We start from the raw sequence: 18,589 nt of genomic DNA, 5'->3' as shown, positions 1-18,589 counted from the left end.
ATATTCTTTTTTTTACTTGTTGAGTAGAGTGACAATTGACTGGGTTCTGATTATCCAAATTTCTTTTATTTGGAAACTGAAATGGTTATTTCCACTGAGCTGCCATTACAAGATGCAAAGAAAAAGAGATAAACAAATTGAGTGTTCACTTTGGCAGCCTTTTTGATTACTAGTATTTTTAAAATGCTTTTCTCTTTAAGCTATTTATAAGTAGAATTTTTTATTTCTTCTTTCCATGAACCATATAATCTGGAAAGACTCCAAGGACAATATTAATCATATTAGAATGCTAACACTAAGAAAATGTTAATAATCAAAATAATGCTTTATAAATTTTTGACACATTGATTCTTGTTAATTCTTCATAATCTGAAAAAAAGTTAAGAATATTTTTCACCTTTCAGAATACCAAGTCCAATTTTTCATTTTTAGTTTTCTTTTTCCCCTTGAATGTTTATTGGAAAAAGAAGTTCAAAATTTAAAACTATAGAATGCATCATACATATTCAAATGTTTATTATGATACTGACATTTCTATTATTTAGTGACAATAATACTAGATGAGAGTAGAGTATCTATTAGATAGCTAGAATTTTATGTATATTTTGGCTTTTCATTGCATTTTAGATTTTTAATTTGTTTTACTCTATACTTTTGGTATTAGATGGTTTTTGGTATCAGATAGTTTTAATATTTTAGCCAATATTTTTGAGCACTAATTTTGTTCTAAATTTTAATAGTACAAAGACTAATTGCATTTGTATAGGTCTTTGCCATACAGTGTTATATTTAACCTCCCTAACAACCTTATGAAGGGTTTTATTTTCCCTTTTATGTAAATGAAGAAATTGAAGATTGGATAATCTATTTTAACTAAAGTTATAGATTTAAAATTTTATTTTTTCTTAGAAAATAAGACCTGAGAAACTAGAAGTTTCCTTCCTAGCAAGATTGCCCTTAATTGTTCCATATGGTACTACCATCTGTTACCTGGGCCATGGTTAGAGCGTTCTAATTATAAATTCTTTCTTATCCCTTTCCAATTCATTTTCTACTTGGCAGCTCTGATAATAAAAACAAACAAAGAAACAAGTGCAAATCACAATGCTACCCTCTACCTAAAAAATCTTGTGTTTATAATAATACACAAACTCTTTACCAAGCATTGCAGATCTCCCTGTGTGTTATGAGTCTGACATTCTTTCAGTTTCCTAGTATGGATTTTTTTTCTGGCCTGAGGTCTTTGTCTTTGTCATTCCCTCTACCTTAAGGTCTAAGCTTTATGCACAAAATGATTAGTAATGTGGATTCTACACTCAATATTTTAGATCTTAGCTCTGGCTTACAGTATATCTGTATGGCTTTGGAAAGATTATTTAATTGTCCATAAAACACCAGTAAATGTTTTTAAACCCATAAGATGGTAATAAAATAATATGATAATATTATATATGAATCAAATGAGCTAAACTCTCAAAAAGGCATGTGATACTTTCCTCGTAAATTGTAAATGCTAGATAAACTTTAGCTCTGAGTGTTACTTTCATTAGTATTACTACTGATGTTGCCCTCTCAGTGTGGTCCTCTATGATCATAGTATCTCAAGAAAACTCCCATTGGTCTTATCACAGCATCCTTTTTTATCTGAACCATAGTCCTTTCAAAACCTCTATTTTGTTTTTGTTTCCTGTCTTTCTCACTAGGATGAGGACGAGGATCATGTGTGTATTGTTACTATTGTCTCCCCATCATTTATCTTTCAATGGTATATATTAAATGAATGAATAGATGTAGTGTTACCTTGGATCTATTGCATCTATAAATAAGGGTAGTCTTTAGTTACTTCTTGTTTATAAAGTGAATTTCATTCCTTTGATTTTTCTCTTTCTTTTGAACCAATTTCACATGACATTTCTGTTACTTTATCTTTTAAATAGGGGAATTCTTTGCCCAATATTGGGAATTGAGATGTCTCTCTCAGAGAGATTATAGGTCCCTATTCAGATAATTCAAGTCTTTGTAAAAGTAGAAGGGAGAAGTTTAGATTTGTCCACTTTTCACTTCTCAAATTAGAGAATTTGTTGTCTACTATAGTCTACCAGGAGTAAGGGAGGAGCTCTACTTATAAGTAGCTAAGACAATTTGCCTCTCTGGGGGAAGAATTCGATTCACTACTGCCTTTGTTGGCCAGCCCACAGCATTCCTGCTTTCCCATGCCCAGTGTAAGCTGTGAATGAGGACTAAACCCAGCACCTCCAATGAGGCATCAGGGTAGGTGCTAATTGGGGTCATCCTTCTGCCTGAACAACTTAGCCCCTGGCCACCTAGGCTCGAAAGTACTACTGGTGTTTTGCTGAAAACCCTGTCCATATATTCCCCAGTGGTAAGTTGTGATCTGTTTTTACACTTTCTTTTTGTTGATAGGTTTTCCTGGACGTACTTGAACATGCCTTGTTTCCAGATCTTGGAATACCTTCATGATGATTTAACGGAAGCTGATAGTCTATCTAATTCCAGTCATACTGATAATCTATCTTCTGGAGGAAGTCCTGGCCTCATAGTGGCATAGTCATTCTTAATGGGTGATGGCAGAAACAGTGTTCATTCTTCTGTCATCATACCATCTTTCTTAGACCCCGCTGAGCACTTTGAGGGCAGAGGCTTTTGCTTTATTCTTGATTTTATCCCCAGTGTCTTAAAGAGAGTTACATAAATGAGAGTTACATAAATGAATGAAAGCATGGAATAAAAACCAGTATGGGTTTAATATGTTGGATCTGAAGATTAGTTTGAATAAACTAGATTTAGAGGATTCTAAAACTATACTTTATCATCATCATCATCATTCTTCTTTGTCCCTCTTTACCCCTACTTCCCCACAACTGTGCTTCCTCTAAAGCATTAAACCTTCAGTGACATTTACAAAGAAATGTAAAAACTATTATCTCTGATTTTGGGGTGTCGGGAGTATAGGGGGAGCTCTGAGAGAAATGGGTGACAGCAAAAGAGAATACCAGGGTTTTGCGTGTTCTATGGTAGGTAGGTATGCCTACCCCATGAATTGTATTCTATATATAGCAGAAAAGGAGAATGAGTAAAAGAGTGCTTGAGACAGAGCCTAGTGCATATTAGCTTCTATGGTAGAGAAGCCAAGGATTTTTAAGGATAGATGAAATTAAAGCTAGGTTCTTCCTCAGGAATAGGTAGGATTTGGTCAGGTAGGGAAGGATACATATTATGAATTCAAGCTCTGACATTTAATTTGCTTTGTGATCCTTGACAGGTCACCAAAATTCTCTGTGCTTTGTTTTTCTTTTTATAGAAGGGGGCTATTGCAATAAAAATGCTTGAAATAGTTGGTGTCCAGCAAATAACAGTTGCTTTTATTATATATGTTATTGCCACAGCTGCCTTCATCATTGTTGGTGGAGGCATCACCATCAACATCATCATTACCACTGTCATTGTCACAGACAATACAAGGAATCTAGTTCTCTTGGAACTGAGGTTTCAGGGAAAAGAGGGAAACAAAATTTATGTTCAGATAGAGTCTTACTATAAAATCTCTCTTCAAATTAAAAACTATGAAAAAAAAAGAAGAAAACGTTGAATAGAAATTTTTATTTCCCATCAATTTTCCGAAACAAAGTAATAATGCCAGATTTTCTGAAACAAAGTAATAATACCAGCTCATACTTTTGCAATGGTTGTTTTCTTACTTTTTAAGAAAAAGTAGTTTTTAAAAAGTCAAAATTTGGGTAATTTTATTGTGCTTTTTATTAGGTAAATGGTAAAGAGGAACCATCTACCTTTGCATTTACATTTGAAATTGTTAAATTACTGATGCAGAAAACAGCAACAGTAAAAGTATGTTTTAAATGAAGTTAACTGAAATCGTATATATTACAAAAAGAATTCGTTTTTTCCTTTTAGTTTTAGCATTTGTGTCAAGGTTAGTGATAGTTGACTTAGTTTTAGCTAGTAAATATATGTTAATAAGCATTTTTATTTCTTCTTTTATTTATGTTTATTTATTATTTTTCTTTTTTAGAACGATATCGCATTCAGAGTGAACAATTTGAAGATCTTTGGCTCATAACAAATGAACTTATTCTCCGCCTTCAGAAATATTTTGAAAAACAGGGAATCAAAGATTTTGCATCTTCTTTTTCCGGATCCATACCCCTTCAAGAATATTTCGAGTTGATTGATCATCATTTTGAGGTGTGTATGATTATAACCCACATCATCTGTAATCCCTAAATATGTGAAAGAACTGCTATAGAGTGAGAATTCTAGCATAGATGCTAGTAGGCTACATGCTCTGAGTTATTCCTGTGGTGATGGTGGGTTTCGCAAATTCATTCCTACCCTCTTGCCTAGTTTGTGATCAGTTGCAGACATTTACAGAGTGGCTGCCTGGAGCTAAGCACGTGGTCTGGCCTTGAAACAGAGCTGATTTAATTCTCCCACATGGGGACTTAACCCTTGACCCCAATAACCTAGTGTTAAAACTGTTCAAGCTTATGGGCATCCATTTGGCTAACTAATTCTAGCAGGTCATAAATGAGGTGTGATTATAAAGTAAAGTGATTTTTTTTTCTTTTCCTTTTTTTAACAAGCACAGTAGAGCTTCTGCATCTGAATGAAGGTTAACTACTTAAAATATTCTCTGGTACCTGGCATAATTGATGTGTAGTAAATTATGAATGATTAAATGTCTAAATAAATGAGATTTGACATTGCTATTTGGTGTTGAATCTTCATCTGTTGAAGATTAATTTGGTATTTGGAAAGAGACATGTTTTGTGAATGAGTTGGACAATGACTGTCATCATTCAAAAAATTCTATATATTAAAAATAAAGCCAGGAGGCTCCAATTACTTTACCTATATTATAAACAGACTATTATAGGCAGTACAAAATAGGAAGTTTGAAAGAACTTTGAACATTATTCAAAAGCATTGGTTCCTAGAGTGACTAATTTTTAAGGACTAATAGATATTTCAGTTTATAAACTATGATATGTGTGTGTGTGTGTGAGAGAGAGAGACAAATGAGATGATTAGTCATGCAACTTATCAGTCATCCCTTGAACATTCTAAGACCACTGACTTTCACCTATCAAGACATCTTTTAATGTAGTATGAACTTGAAGGGGAAATTTCAGGTACATGTAATTCATTTATGAATAATCATGTCATTATCACATAAATTGGATTAATTTGTTTTTTTTTTTTGTCTGTTGTGATAGTATTTTCTAGGACAGTATGTATTTGTCCAAATTGTGGCACCAAAATTTATAGTTTGGGGGAGAATGTTCAGGTATTTTAAGGATTGACAATCTTTGCATTTCTCTAGGATATGTTTTAAGATAGCCTTGCTTCTCTATGCCAAACTAGATTCTAATGGTTTATGAAAGAGAGTCCACAGAAAGACTATATTAATTACATATTTTTAATATTTAAAGTAGAGAATATTAAGTACTGTTGACTAATGAGTCTGACATACAGTTTTATCTTTTTATTTGTTTACTGGGAATTCCTTGGAATGTTTCCACATCACAGTGTTTCTTTTTGGGCAGGACTGAGAAAATATGGTAAACTATAAGCACTTTCCTTTGTTACATACAAAATAAAGGTGGCATGATTATACTTACTTTTATTTCTGACCCCACTATCTGCTTTCAACCATTTTAATCATTGTAAATGTTGAATCAAGATGCTTTTGGAATCTAAGTGTCCCTTTGTGTAAGCAAGGCATGAATTTATGTCTGTTTTATTTATTGCTATAATTCTGAGTGCCTAAAACATTTCTTAGCCCTGGGATCAATAAATATCTGCTAAATGTTGAAATTCTGACAAGTACAAACATTTCAGTCACTGCTGCTTGTTTATACATTGAAAGGAATGATAACCTGGCTGGTGTCTGAACATTGAGAATGTCTTTTAATTTTTTTTGTACTTCACAAAGTTAGGAAGTAAAGTATTATGGCAATAAATTATACAGTTAGATGAATGAATTATTGATAATTATGATACTATTCTTTAAAAAATTTAGTTGGTAAAAAATTGATAGTATTACTTAATTTTTGGTAATGAAAGTTTTTCCCCCTCCTCCAGGGAATATTCTTTGGTTTAGTTAACTTCTTAATGCTTCTAAAATTGGGATTAAAATAAGCTAATAAAATTCTAGATTCTATCTTATATATAAGGGTATGTGGAGTATACCTGCAATGAAAAGAAGTTTGGCATGATTCTAGAAATATAAACGATAATATACTTGATTTCTGAACATTTTGGATATGATATTTATTTTAATTAGTTTATTACAGTTTTATAAAATTCAATTACCAGTGAATTTGATCTGATCTCATGGAGTATTTCTTCCATGACTTTGGCTAGCTTTCTTTTATTTTATTAATATTAAATGTAAAAGTTATGAGATGTGTTATGGTGAGGAGTAATTTCTGATTCTCATTCCCCTAGCCTCTCAATCTTTCTTTCTCTCTTTTTTAATTTTGTCTCCAATACCTGGGATTGGATCAAGAGGTGCTCTTAACACTGAGCTACATCCTCAGTGCTTTTGATTTTTTTAGTTTGAGACAGGATCTTGCTAAATTGCCCAGGCTGGCCTTCAACTTGGAATCCTCCTACCTCAGGCTCCCCTATAGCTGGAATTACAGGTGTCCACCACTGTACCTGGCCTCAATCTTCTATTTGGATGGATATTTTTGGTGTCAAGTTTCTTGTGTATCTTTTTAGAAGTATTCTACATAGTCACAACTATGCTACTATACAGGTTTATTTTAAAAAACACACATAGATAGTATCATGAGACATACTATTCTGCATTATTTTGCTTTGCTTCTTTAAATGCATTTTTAGATAATATCACATGTCTGCACCTACCTTGCAGAATAGTTTTCTTTATTTAATTAGTTCTACTATTAATGGGCATTTGATGTTCAACATCTTAGTATACTAACAATAGAACAATTATGTTATGAATATCCTTATATATACATTATTTTTTGCAAGCAAAGTTCTAGGATAAATTCCTGGAAATAGAATTGTTAGATCACAAACTGTATTTTCAAAAGCTATTGTATTAACCTTTGGGTAAAACTTTTCCCATTTTTTAAAATCATATTTTTGTTCTTACTGAATTCTATTGAGTTGTGGTCCCATTGGTAGATACTTTTTAGATGTCATGGACATAACTTTTGTCTTTTTTGGTTGTTGCCATTACTTTTTACAGTTTGCCGTTTGTCTTATCACTTGGCTTGTAGTTTTTTAACCATGTAGAATTAAATGTTTTTGGTTTTATTTTTAGTAATTTATCAGTTTTAGTGTGTATGTGTGGGGGGGCTGGCTTTTGACTCATACTAACGAAGTCCTTTATTGTGCTAAGATTAGAGAAAACAATTCTATTTTTTAGTGCTTTTATTGTATATAACTTTTATTTCCTCCCAAATTGATTTTATTATAAAGAATGGGGAGAAATTCCTTCTTGTCCCCATGCACTCAGTTATTAAAAAATATTTACCAAATAATCAATCTCTACCCCCGTGATACTGGATTACCTTTTCTAAATTTTCATATGAACTATTTGACTGTATTATCTATGTATTCATGTACCAAATACCATATTGTTTTAATTCCTAGAACTCTGTAAATCGTTTAAATTTGTTCATTACCCTTTTTAAAACTTTTAGTGCCTATATTCTTACTTAAACATGTTTTGTTAAATCTATTTAACCTCAATTTAAGAAATTCTTTATTGTAGCTACGGATAAATGGTGAAAAATTAGAAGAACTCTTATCTGAAAGAGCTGTACAATTTCGGGCCATCCAACGCCGGCTATTAACAAGGTTCAAAGATAAAACACCAGCCCCTCTTCAACACCTGGATGTCTTGCTAGATGGAACCTACAAGCAGGTCAGTATGTCAGTGATAGTTTTTTGTCACTGGATATAATTTTTTTTCCTCACCCTAAAGTCATGTATGAGAATACCAAGATGAGGTATTTCTTTCCTGTTTATTATGATTACAATTATTATTAGATAATTCTTGGTATATCCTATAACTATCAACATAATTCTCTATCTTTACAAGAAACTGATTTATACTTCTAGTTATGTCAGTTGATATTTTAAAATGGAATTTGTAAGCAGCTTAATTCAAAGAGTTTAGTTCAAATGGATTTTGTTTCTCTTCTTTCTTTTCTCCTCTTCCTTGTGTCTTTCTGTAGTCTTATTATTGTTCAGCTAGTGTGAAAAGGCTCTCCCTCTTAAGGTAATATATCTCCAAAACTGCTTCAAAATTATCATCCCTGACTTAGAATAATAATTTTTAAAATTTTAATTTCAGGAGTAATGTTCCTATCAGTTCCACTATAATGAACTCTTTCCTTGATTAGATTCTGACTACATTGTGTCTTTCATATTTTTACATAATATCACTGTCTTGTTTTAAAAATCATTGTTGGTAGTAGAATATTTTGATTTATTTTACAGTACTGAGTATTGAACCTAGGGCCTCATGCATGTTAGGCAAGTGCTCTACCACTGAGTTACATCTCCTGCTCTTTAAAATAATTTTTTAAAATTTTGAGACAAGGTCTTGTCTGGGCTGGCCTCCAACTTGGAATATCCTGCCTCAGACTCCCAAGTATTTGGGATTACAGGTGTATATCACCATGCCTGGCTGAATATTATTATTATTATTTTTTTATGTGTCTGAGATTTTATTAGCAGGACTGTAGTGGCCAGTTGCAGAAGAGAAGGTGGGGTGGGGGAGAGAGAGAGAGAGAGGGAGGAAGAGATGGGGAGAGTAAGAGAGGTAAAATAAGAGAGAGAGGGAGAGTAAGAGAGTAAGAGAGGGAGAGGGTGAGAGTAAGAGGGGAGAGAGAGAGAGGGTGAGAGAGAGAGAGAGAGTAAAAGAGTGAGCACAAACAGGGTGTTGATATTCATGGGCTTAACACAGGATGAGGAGGAGCAAGGCTAGTGGGCTGCTACTTCTTCATTGGCAAAGAGTTCGCGCCACTTCAGGGTTTGGAGGTGCACCATTCAAAGTTCGAGCCATTCACAGATATTGGAGGTGATGGTTCGCACGCCTGAATATTATTTTGTAAATTGAGATTTTTAATGCAGTAGAAATGTCCTGTGCCATTCTAACAAATAATATAGAAATATTCCATGTATCCTTTCCCTACTTTTCTCCAATGGTAGTGTTTTTCAAAACTGTACAATGAGCAGGATATTGACATTGATAAAACTCACAGCTCTTATTCAGATTTAACTTGTACTCATTTGTCTAAATGTGTGTATTCTACACAATTTTATCACATGTTTAGGTTTGTGTATTCACCACCATATGCCAGATACTGAATAGCTTCTACATCACATTTCCTTCATGCTACCCTTTATTACCACATTTCTGCTCTACTGTCTCCCCTTACTCCAATCTGTCGATTTTGTAAGGACAAATCAGATATTTTTTTCAAAGTTTTTTTTTTCTACAGGAAAGGAAACCGCTTGTGTATTTATATTGATAATCCATTTGCTTCTTGGAAATTTCATGATTATTTGAAAATTAGTACTTTGAGAGAAAGTCTGTAGAGTAGTGGGATACTGGGAAAAACACTGGGCTTGGGCTTGGAAATCAAAGACCTTTATTCTATTACTCATTATCTGCAAGGCTTTTGGCAATTCCCTTACCCTCTCAGAACTTAAGTTTCTTTCTGTAAAATGGGATTAATACTGTGGTGTTGCAGAGACTATTCCGTAATTTATATGGATATGCTTTGTATATTGTTCTACAAATCCAGACTGCCAGTTTCTTTTATCCTGGAGTAATTATATGAGCCCCCTAGTTCTGTAGGCACTGATGCCCTTTCTGACAACCCTTTTCAATCTCCTTATTGAATTTTTTTTGTCTTGGTTTGTATTCATTTCCTTCCTTCTTCACATTTCTTTGATCTCTTGTCTATTTCATTCTTAAGCATGTTGTCATAATTGCCAGACTTGGAGCTGAAGAAATGCTCAGCCTTGTCTTTAATGATGCTCTCTCTTTTATTAGATACAATGGTAGAGGGATGTTTAAAGGGTCATTGAGGCAGCTTAATTTAATGCTTTACAATTTCTCTATAAGTTTTTCTTTTCTAAAGGAAGCAATACTTTTTTTTTTCTGTCTCTGTCTCTGTCTATCTCTCTGTCTTATTTTTTTCCCTTTTTCTTTTTGGTATGGGAAATTGAACAAAGTGACACTTCACCACTGAGCTATGTCCTCAACTTTTTAATTTATTTTATTTTATTTTGAGACAGGGCCTTGCTAAAGTTTCTAAGGCTGGCCTTGAACTTGGGATATTCCTGTCTTTGCTTCCCATGTAGCTAAAGTTTTAGGAGTGCTTTACCATCCCTCTCTCCTTCCTCTATTATACATTTTAAATGTGAAATTTTAATTTTTTCTACTTAGTGTTAGGTTTAGGAGTTTGTATGATTTGTAATATTAGAGATAAGAATAGTCAAAACTCTGGATTTTCATTTGAGTGCATATTTTTAAGTGTGCATCCTTTTTACTTAACAAAAGATTAAATAAGATTTTGAATGAAAAATATGAATACTATGGGGAATGTGACTTAAATTTACTTTGCCATTCATTTTATAATATATGTTGAAGTTACATTATAGTGAGCTGTTGATTGTTCAGTTAGTTTCTTTTTTTTAAGTATTTTTGTTTTTTAGTTGTAGATGGATACTTTTATTTTATTTATTTATTTTTTTAATGTGGTGCTAGCCCTCTACCACTGAGTCACAACCCCAGCCCTCAGGTAGTTTCTTGATCATAATAGTCATTTAACCTATCTTTAATTTTTAATGACATGATAAACATGAATATAATTTTCCCACAAAAATTACAATATTATACATAATGCTTAATTCCCTTCTGTTCTCTTTTGTATCTGCCCAGAAGTGTTATCATTATTTTTGTCTTTCTAGATATTTTCTTTTTTATATATATGTAGAAATGAAATATTGTTTTGTGAGGCTAAAGAACAACCTATGAAGAGTATGGTATCATATATATTAATGTAACTGAACTCCTCTTATTTTTTCTTATAATAGTGTATTCTGGAGTTCTTCTATATTAATCCATAGATCAACTTCTCTATTTGTAGTGGCTACATGGTATTCTGGGGTATGAACATTCTGTACTATGCATAAACCATAGTTTATGAAAGGAAACATTTTATTAGTATTTTAATGTTGAATCTAACACAAAGGAAAAATTCCTTTTAGACAACTCTATTGTGATCAGGCAGGCATATCACATACCTTCAGTTTGCTGTTATCTTCATACCTTGCTCGGGTAGGGAGCATGGTTTGCTTGGTGGATTAGCCACGGCAAAGAAATAATAAGCTCTGGTAGAGCCCCATCTTACTCTCCCTAGCATAACACACTATTATAAGTATTAAAAGTATTTTACTGATAAATTTAAAACTAGATCTGCCACCTTCTTGGAGTCCTTTTCTTCTTAGGAAAGAGAACTTTCAATTTTTCTCTCAGTCCTTTTGTTGATCTTAGTGCCACTTTGATTATCTCAGAAGCAATTAGCCGTGCAGTGATAGATTTAATTCTGTTCCTCTTGTCACCAGTATCTGGAAGATGCTATATTGTCAGCGTTTAAGGAAGCAATGGTCATTTGCTTATGTGAAAAATATAAGCAGAGACAATTATTTTTCTAAAAATAGAGTGTAAGCTCTCCAAGGAGAAGGGATTATTTTGTCTTATTCATCACTCTATTCTTACTATAATACATGTCTTGGTACAAAATAGGTGTTTAATAAATATTCATTCTGTGAATGAATGATCTGTCGTCACTAATGAAGATAATTTTCTGGAAACTCTGTGTCTTTGATGATAAAGGCACCACTACAAAGAACAAAGTTGCAGAGAATTCTTTTGAATACAGGCTCATGCATCATTAGGGTGTTTTTTTCTAAAATACTTAAAAGCTGCTAAGAAATGGAAACTCTTTTCTCTCTTCCCAAATAACATAATTGGAGGAATCAGGCAAACTGACAAAGCCAGGAAAGGTTTATAGCTGCAAATTCTTGGCTGAGGAAATCTTTTTTTTTTTTCTTTTTCTTCCTTTTTTTTTTTTTTTTTTTTTAATGAGAGCGTGTGTACTGCAGTGAAATGTGAAATGATCATCTGTTGAACTGCCTCCATGCACATGGACTGTTTTTGAGGTTGAATCCCTTCATATTCTAAGTGGCATAAGAATTAATTGGGATTTTTCCAGTATAAATATATTATAAAAATATATGTCCAGAAGCATGAAAATGTGTTATTCTCTTTATTTCCTGTTCATAGAATTGATGAACTCTTCCTCATAGAAAGGCAAAATTTCTTTCCTAAAACATACCCTTTGAGCAATCAGAATACAAAAATGTAGAATTAAAAGGCAATTTGTACATTTCATGGGTTCTATATAGGCCAGGAACTGCTATGAATTTAAATAAAGTCATTCTGAAAATCAGAAAATGTAAACTCTTGATAAACAAATGATTAAGCATTGCCAAGTTGGCTGTAATTTGAGGTGGTTTATATGGAATATTCATTCATATAATAGTTAGTAGGAGTAGACTACTAGGGTTAAAGTTTGGCTTACTATCTCTATATTCAATAATAGTAGCTACTATTACTCTGAGGTTATAGGAAGTTCCATTGACAAGGTACAGAACTAGGCAAGTTCAGAGGAGACATTATGGGAACTATATCTTTGATGTTTAGATACAAGTCTGAGCACCTGTAGTTTAGACAGTAAGCCAGTGAAGTGGGCTTCCAATCCTTGGATGACCTTGGGTTTAGATGCCTTTAATTATGGTACAGCAAGAGCCAATGTGTGAAAGCCTTTGCTTTGCTTCTAAGGGTGCAGTAAAAATCCAACACTGTGTTTTTAAGCATATTCTAATAAATACTGTAAGGTTTGAAGTATATTCAGTATATCATAGGATAACAACTGAGAGCTTTTTTCATCAGTTTTTTCACCAATGTGACCAAAAGACCTGAAGAAATAATTTTAGAGGATAAACAGTTTATTTGGGGCTCACAGTTTCAGAGGTCTCAGTCTATAGATGTCTGACTCCATTGTTCTGGGCCTGAGGTGAGGTAGAATATCACGGAAGAAGGGTATGGAGGAGGAAAACAGCTCAGGGCATGGCACCAGGAAGTGGAGAGAGCTCTGCTTGCCAGATACAAAATGGCCCCCAGTGACCCACCTCTTGTAGGCATACCCCACCTGCCTGTAGTTACCACCCAGCTGATCCATTCAAGTGAATTGATGCACTGATTAGGTTAATCATAACCCAGTCATTTCACCTCTGAACTTTCTTGCATTGTCTTATACTTGAGCTTTTAGTGGGACATCGAATATCTCAACCATAACAAAAGCTTTCTGTCTAGAGTCAGCTTGCCTGTGCTTCATTCCTGGTATTGCTACTTGCTAGCTGTGTGCTCTTAGGCAGTTACTTAAACACACCAAAAAGAAAACCCTCCCTAAGCTTCAGTTTCCCCACTTTTAGAATGTTGATGATAATGGTGCCTCCTGCATGGGTTGTGAGAATACAATTGTGTAAACAAATTGCATGAGAGAGTGCTTGGTATACAATAAGCTCTCAACAAATGTTAATTATAGTTCTGGGAAATATTCATCTTTATTTGTCTAATAAGTTATGCTCATAAGTAGTGCTATTAATTGATCAAATGAAGATTATATTAATACATCATCTCTGAAACTCTGCTGTCGGCCTCACATATCTAGATCTTAATTAAGTATCAGGGGGCTGGGGTTATATTTCAGTGGTACAACGCCTGCCTCGAACATGGGAGGCACTGAGTTCGATCTTCAGCACCACATAGAAATAAATAAATAAAGATATTGTGTCCATCTACAACTAAAAAATAAATAAAATTAAAAAAAAATCAGGAAGATTTTTATCCTGAGAGGCAGCTCCCAAACTCCTCTAAGCATACTTATATCAGATGTTTGGTTCTGTAGAGGGTACCAAAGGGAAGGAACATGAGGATCACGGCCTCAAGTGACCTTCTTCTGAGACTCTAATTGTTTCATTTGCATGTATATCTAAAAGAAAAATCAATCAAAAACCCAAAACCATTTCACATACATACACACATGCACACACACAAACATACAACCACACCCATATCTATTGCATTGCAGAAACATTGTACCAAATTATAGTTCAAGGACATATGCAAATGTTTGTTTTCCTAGGGGTTATTGCTTGTAACAAATTAATAAGTCAGAATTAGAAGATGACCACTTGAGCTCACAGTCCTCATACCCCTTCCTTTTGGTGTCCTCTCTGGAGCCAAACAACATCTGAAATGCATAGGCTTAAAGGAATTTGGGGGGCATTCACTGAGGATACAGGGTCTTACAGTAGTTGTGGTCTGTGGACTTTGAATATAATTTATCTTAAAATTAATTAGGTTTGTCAATAGTTGTTTAAAGCAGACAGAGTATCAGTACTGCTTTCAGGCTATTGGGACTACTGAAAATACTTACCAATTGTGCTTGTGTGAAGGATGGCACCATTATTTTGTCTCCTTCTAGGCCTGGCATCATGGGAATGTGACCTGCATTGTTACACAGAGACCTGTGTTTGGTTTAATGCTCTGCCATAGTCATCCTCAAAATCTTAATACCTTTAAAAACAAGAAACCCTGTATTTTTTAAAGTAAGATTTAAAAATATATATATTTTTAATGATAGATGGACATAATACCTTTATTTTATTTTTAAAAATATGTTTTAAAGTTATACATGGACACAATATCTTTATTTTGTTTGTTTATTTTTTTATGTGGTGCTGAGGATTGAACCCAGTGCTTCACATGTGCTAGGCAAGCACTCCACCAGTGAGCCACAACCCCAACCCTGTATTTTTATTTTGCACTGGGTGCCTCAAATAATGTAGCTAATCCTGACCCTGTTAGGATATAAATTTCTGATGGATAGAGTAAGACAACTGAGATTTCAAATACAGGGTTGAAGTACAGAACAACTATTTTACTCCTAACCCCAAATCACCTATAGGCTTCCCCAAATATGAAGAAAAGGGATTGCAATGGATGTCACTGATAGCTCCTCTGGGCAGTGTAAGGGCTTCTTTCTGGGCAGGTGTCTTGGTTAACTGGTCATGAAGCAGCCATGCATGATGAGTAACCTCATCTAGACATAGTATCCTGCAGTTTGCTCTCTCTGGTCTTTTAGATTTCCAATAGGTAGGTTACTGATTTCAAGATGCACCTTCAGTAGTTATGAGTTTTGAAGCACATGAGGGTCAAATAATCATTTTGCTCCTATTTTTAACCACAAGTCATTTCCTATGTCCTGTATAGGATTCTTTAAAGTCATATCCCAATTTTTTGCTGACATTCCTTTTCCTGTGTACCAGCTACCACTATATCACACTCCTCTGGGCCGTCCATCAAGCATCCCTTATTGAAGTTAGCCAGTGGTTGAAAGAAGGAGAGGGACTAGGAGTATCACTCTGGGAAAAGCATCTCAGGATTCTTACATGGAAAAGATCTGGCCTCTAGTGAATAAAGATTTTTCAAGTTGTCGACCACAATTTCAATTGTTTGTATTCTAGAATTTGGGGGAAATAATATTCCTTTTTGAAAGAACTTTGACCTGTACTTCCTAACTTTAGAGGCATAATGTTGAAAGAAAGGAATCACATTGCCTTACTTTCTCAATCACCTGAATGTAGTTTTGAAGGACCTGAGACAAAGTAAGGGAAAAGAGGTGAAATTCATGTTCATTCAGTATCTGTTCAGCTTTAAATAAATTTCCTTCAGTATTTTAATGCTTTCCATCATCTTGTGTGGGTGGCACTACTCCTATATTATGGATGAAGAAACTGAGACTCTGAGCAGGTTAAGAAAGTTAATTATTCAGAGTTATACAGATATTAAGCAAATGTACTCCAAAGTCTGTGCTTTAATATATCACGTGGCATTTTTACTTTAGTCATTGCCAGGTGGGATGTAGATATGCTAGATTTTTCTTAGTAAAGGTATGGTCAGGTTAAATAATAAGGAGATGCATAAAAACTGCTTTCACATATTCATGCTTTGAATGTTTATATATTCATGATCATCTAATATTCATCATGTATATACCTATCAGTAATAAAAGCTTCTGGAGAGTTCCCTAAATTATGATATATCTGAAAATTGATATATTTCAAGAGGAAGAGGGGGACTTTGTTAATTTGTGAGCTTACACAGTTTTTTTTTTTTGTAATTGAATGCTAATGCTTATTACATTTGGCAGTAAAGTTTTGGAAAATAAGTTCTCTTTCATGTTATAAAATATTCACATACATTTGTTATTCGAAGCAAGACTGAGTAAATTGAAATAGGGGAAGTTAGATTTACCCTTTGGTTTGGCTTATGTTTTGATGCTTTTATGTGTGCTGAAATCTTCCCCTGCCGTGAACACTAACCCTCTGTTGTAGCAGAGGGAAAATGTTTACTGATCTAAAAGTTTGTGTCAGATGACATATGTGTGATGTAATGACTGATAGTCATTAATGTTCTAGAAAGGCACTTGGCTAATTTTTCTCTTCTTTAAAACAGAGGCTATATTAGGCTTAATTTTAACCAGAGATCCTGTGGTTTGGAGTTTGCTATTTGTTACTTTTTCTGTACTTAAAACTTCCTTCCACTCTGTTTATTTGTATGGTATTGATATAAGAAATCATTTTAAGTCACGCAGACGTCTGAGAGTGTTTTGGTCCGTGACTTTTTAAATGAGTCTGATTTTGGCTGATAACACAAAGGAATATGTGATGAAACCATTCAGAGACCCACTTCCTTCATTGCCATTGGCAAGTAGAAACAATGTGCTGATAGACTGAAAAGGAGCTATAGAGGACATGATGCTGTTGCTCAACTTGTTTTCTGTATGATCACGTAAAAGCTAAAGAAAATTATGTCTGTAAAGGTGCTAGAACATTGGATGAGTAAGTAGGGCACAAGAATTTGCAACCATATATTTGAGGATGAATGGGAGTGGTAAAGAAATGGATGGCAGTAAAAAAAAGGAGTTTACATGTTTTCACCCTATAATTTCACTCTTGGATATTTAGCTAAGAAAATAGTTCACAAAGGAAAAAAATACATTCATCAAGTTGTTAATATAAATTAACAATAATATTATAATATTAGTTTTATTTGTAAGAAATTTCAGTATTGATTACCAGCTTTCCATAGTTTGAAAATGACTAGTGTTTTTGAGTACTACTGTTTGATGTGGTGTCATTCACATCATTATTTCATTATTTTAAAAGCTAGACAACCCTAAACCATTTCATATAGTTGAAGAAAGCAGTATATGAAATAGCATATAGTAAGTAACAAATAATGAAATAGATATCTATAATAGATAAGTGTGCAAATATTTGGAAGGAATAAAAAAACTGAAAATAGAGTGTTTTAGATAAGTTTAACATCTTAATATTCTGATCATAATTTGATGAGAATAAATAATTTTTTGTAACAGTGTGAATGTACTTAATACTACAGTACTGTATACTTAAAAGTTAAGATGGCAAATTTTATGTTATGTATATTTTATCTGAGATAAAATATAATACCACAAATAATAACTTTTTTTGTAAACTGGGATGTGGTCACAAACTCCTGGCCGTCATTATTATTTTCTGAGTGAGGCATTACTTTTTTATGCATATACTCTAAAAACTTATTTTTCTGGTCTCAGAATGTTTAGAGCTTTGGATTATCATTCTATATATGAATTGGTTTATTCCTGTTTATTCAAAAGAGAGCAATTAGATAACTGAATGGTATGTTGGAATGAATATATGGGTAAGAGTGGGTGGTCTCTTGCTCTGTCTGACCCTTTTACTCCTTCAGCTAAACTAAGGAAGTATACAAAGCTCTTTCACAAGTATTTAAAATTTTCTTCACCCAGGTCAGAGTACAATCTAGAATGCAGTCTCCAAAATTTACATCAGTGTATGTATCATTATTCTGTTCAGTTTCTGTGTGACTGCATGGTCTAGACCAATGTTGTCCAAAAGAAGTTTGTCCAAGCCACTAATGTGAACCACATATATAATTTTTAATTTTCTAGATGCCATATTAAAGGTAAAATGAAGCAAATGAAAAAAATGTTTAACAACATATTTTATTTAGCTCTACACATACAAAATATTATCATTTAAACATGTAATCAAATAAAAGTTATTAATGAAATGTCTTATATTTTATAGCAGGTTTTCAAACTCTGGCTTATTTTATACTTGCAGTCTATTTCAAGTGCTTAGTAGCCACATGTGGCTAGTGTCTGCTTTATTGAACAGTACAGCTGAAGACATAGAGAATTGCCAAATCACAATTTCATAATGTTTCTTTCTCTTTTGTTGATTTTTTCCTTTTCTTTAATCCTTTCAAATTCTTGTTTATAGAGTATCACTGACCAAGTGACTTTCACTCACTAGATATGAATAACAAAATGTTGAG

The 18,589-nt window shown here is 33.5% G+C and overlaps 1 protein-coding gene across 14 annotated transcripts in view; it reads left to right on the top strand.

Annotated features, from left to right (window-relative positions):
* Bbs9 (Bardet-Biedl syndrome 9) overlaps positions 1 to 18,589 on the top strand; it is a 459,963-nt gene that overhangs the window by 232,237 nt on the left and 209,137 nt on the right. For all 14 annotated transcript variants that reach the window (XM_078039867.1, XM_078039868.1, XM_078039866.1 and 11 more), the window contains 2 exons: positions 4,052 to 4,224; positions 7,790 to 7,942. In XM_078039867.1, the coding sequence (XP_077895993.1) occupies positions 4,052 to 4,224; positions 7,790 to 7,942 (326 nt within the window). The remainder of the gene's footprint in view (positions 1 to 4,051; positions 4,225 to 7,789; positions 7,943 to 18,589) is intronic.

The sequence above is a fragment of the Ictidomys tridecemlineatus genome, chromosome 2 (assembly GCF_052094955.1).
Source record: "Ictidomys tridecemlineatus isolate mIctTri1 chromosome 2, mIctTri1.hap1, whole genome shotgun sequence".
NCBI lineage: Eukaryota > Metazoa > Chordata > Mammalia > Rodentia > Sciuridae > Ictidomys > Ictidomys tridecemlineatus.
The sequence above is the reverse complement of the archived record's forward strand: the minus strand, read 5'-3'. Positions and strand labels throughout refer to the sequence as shown.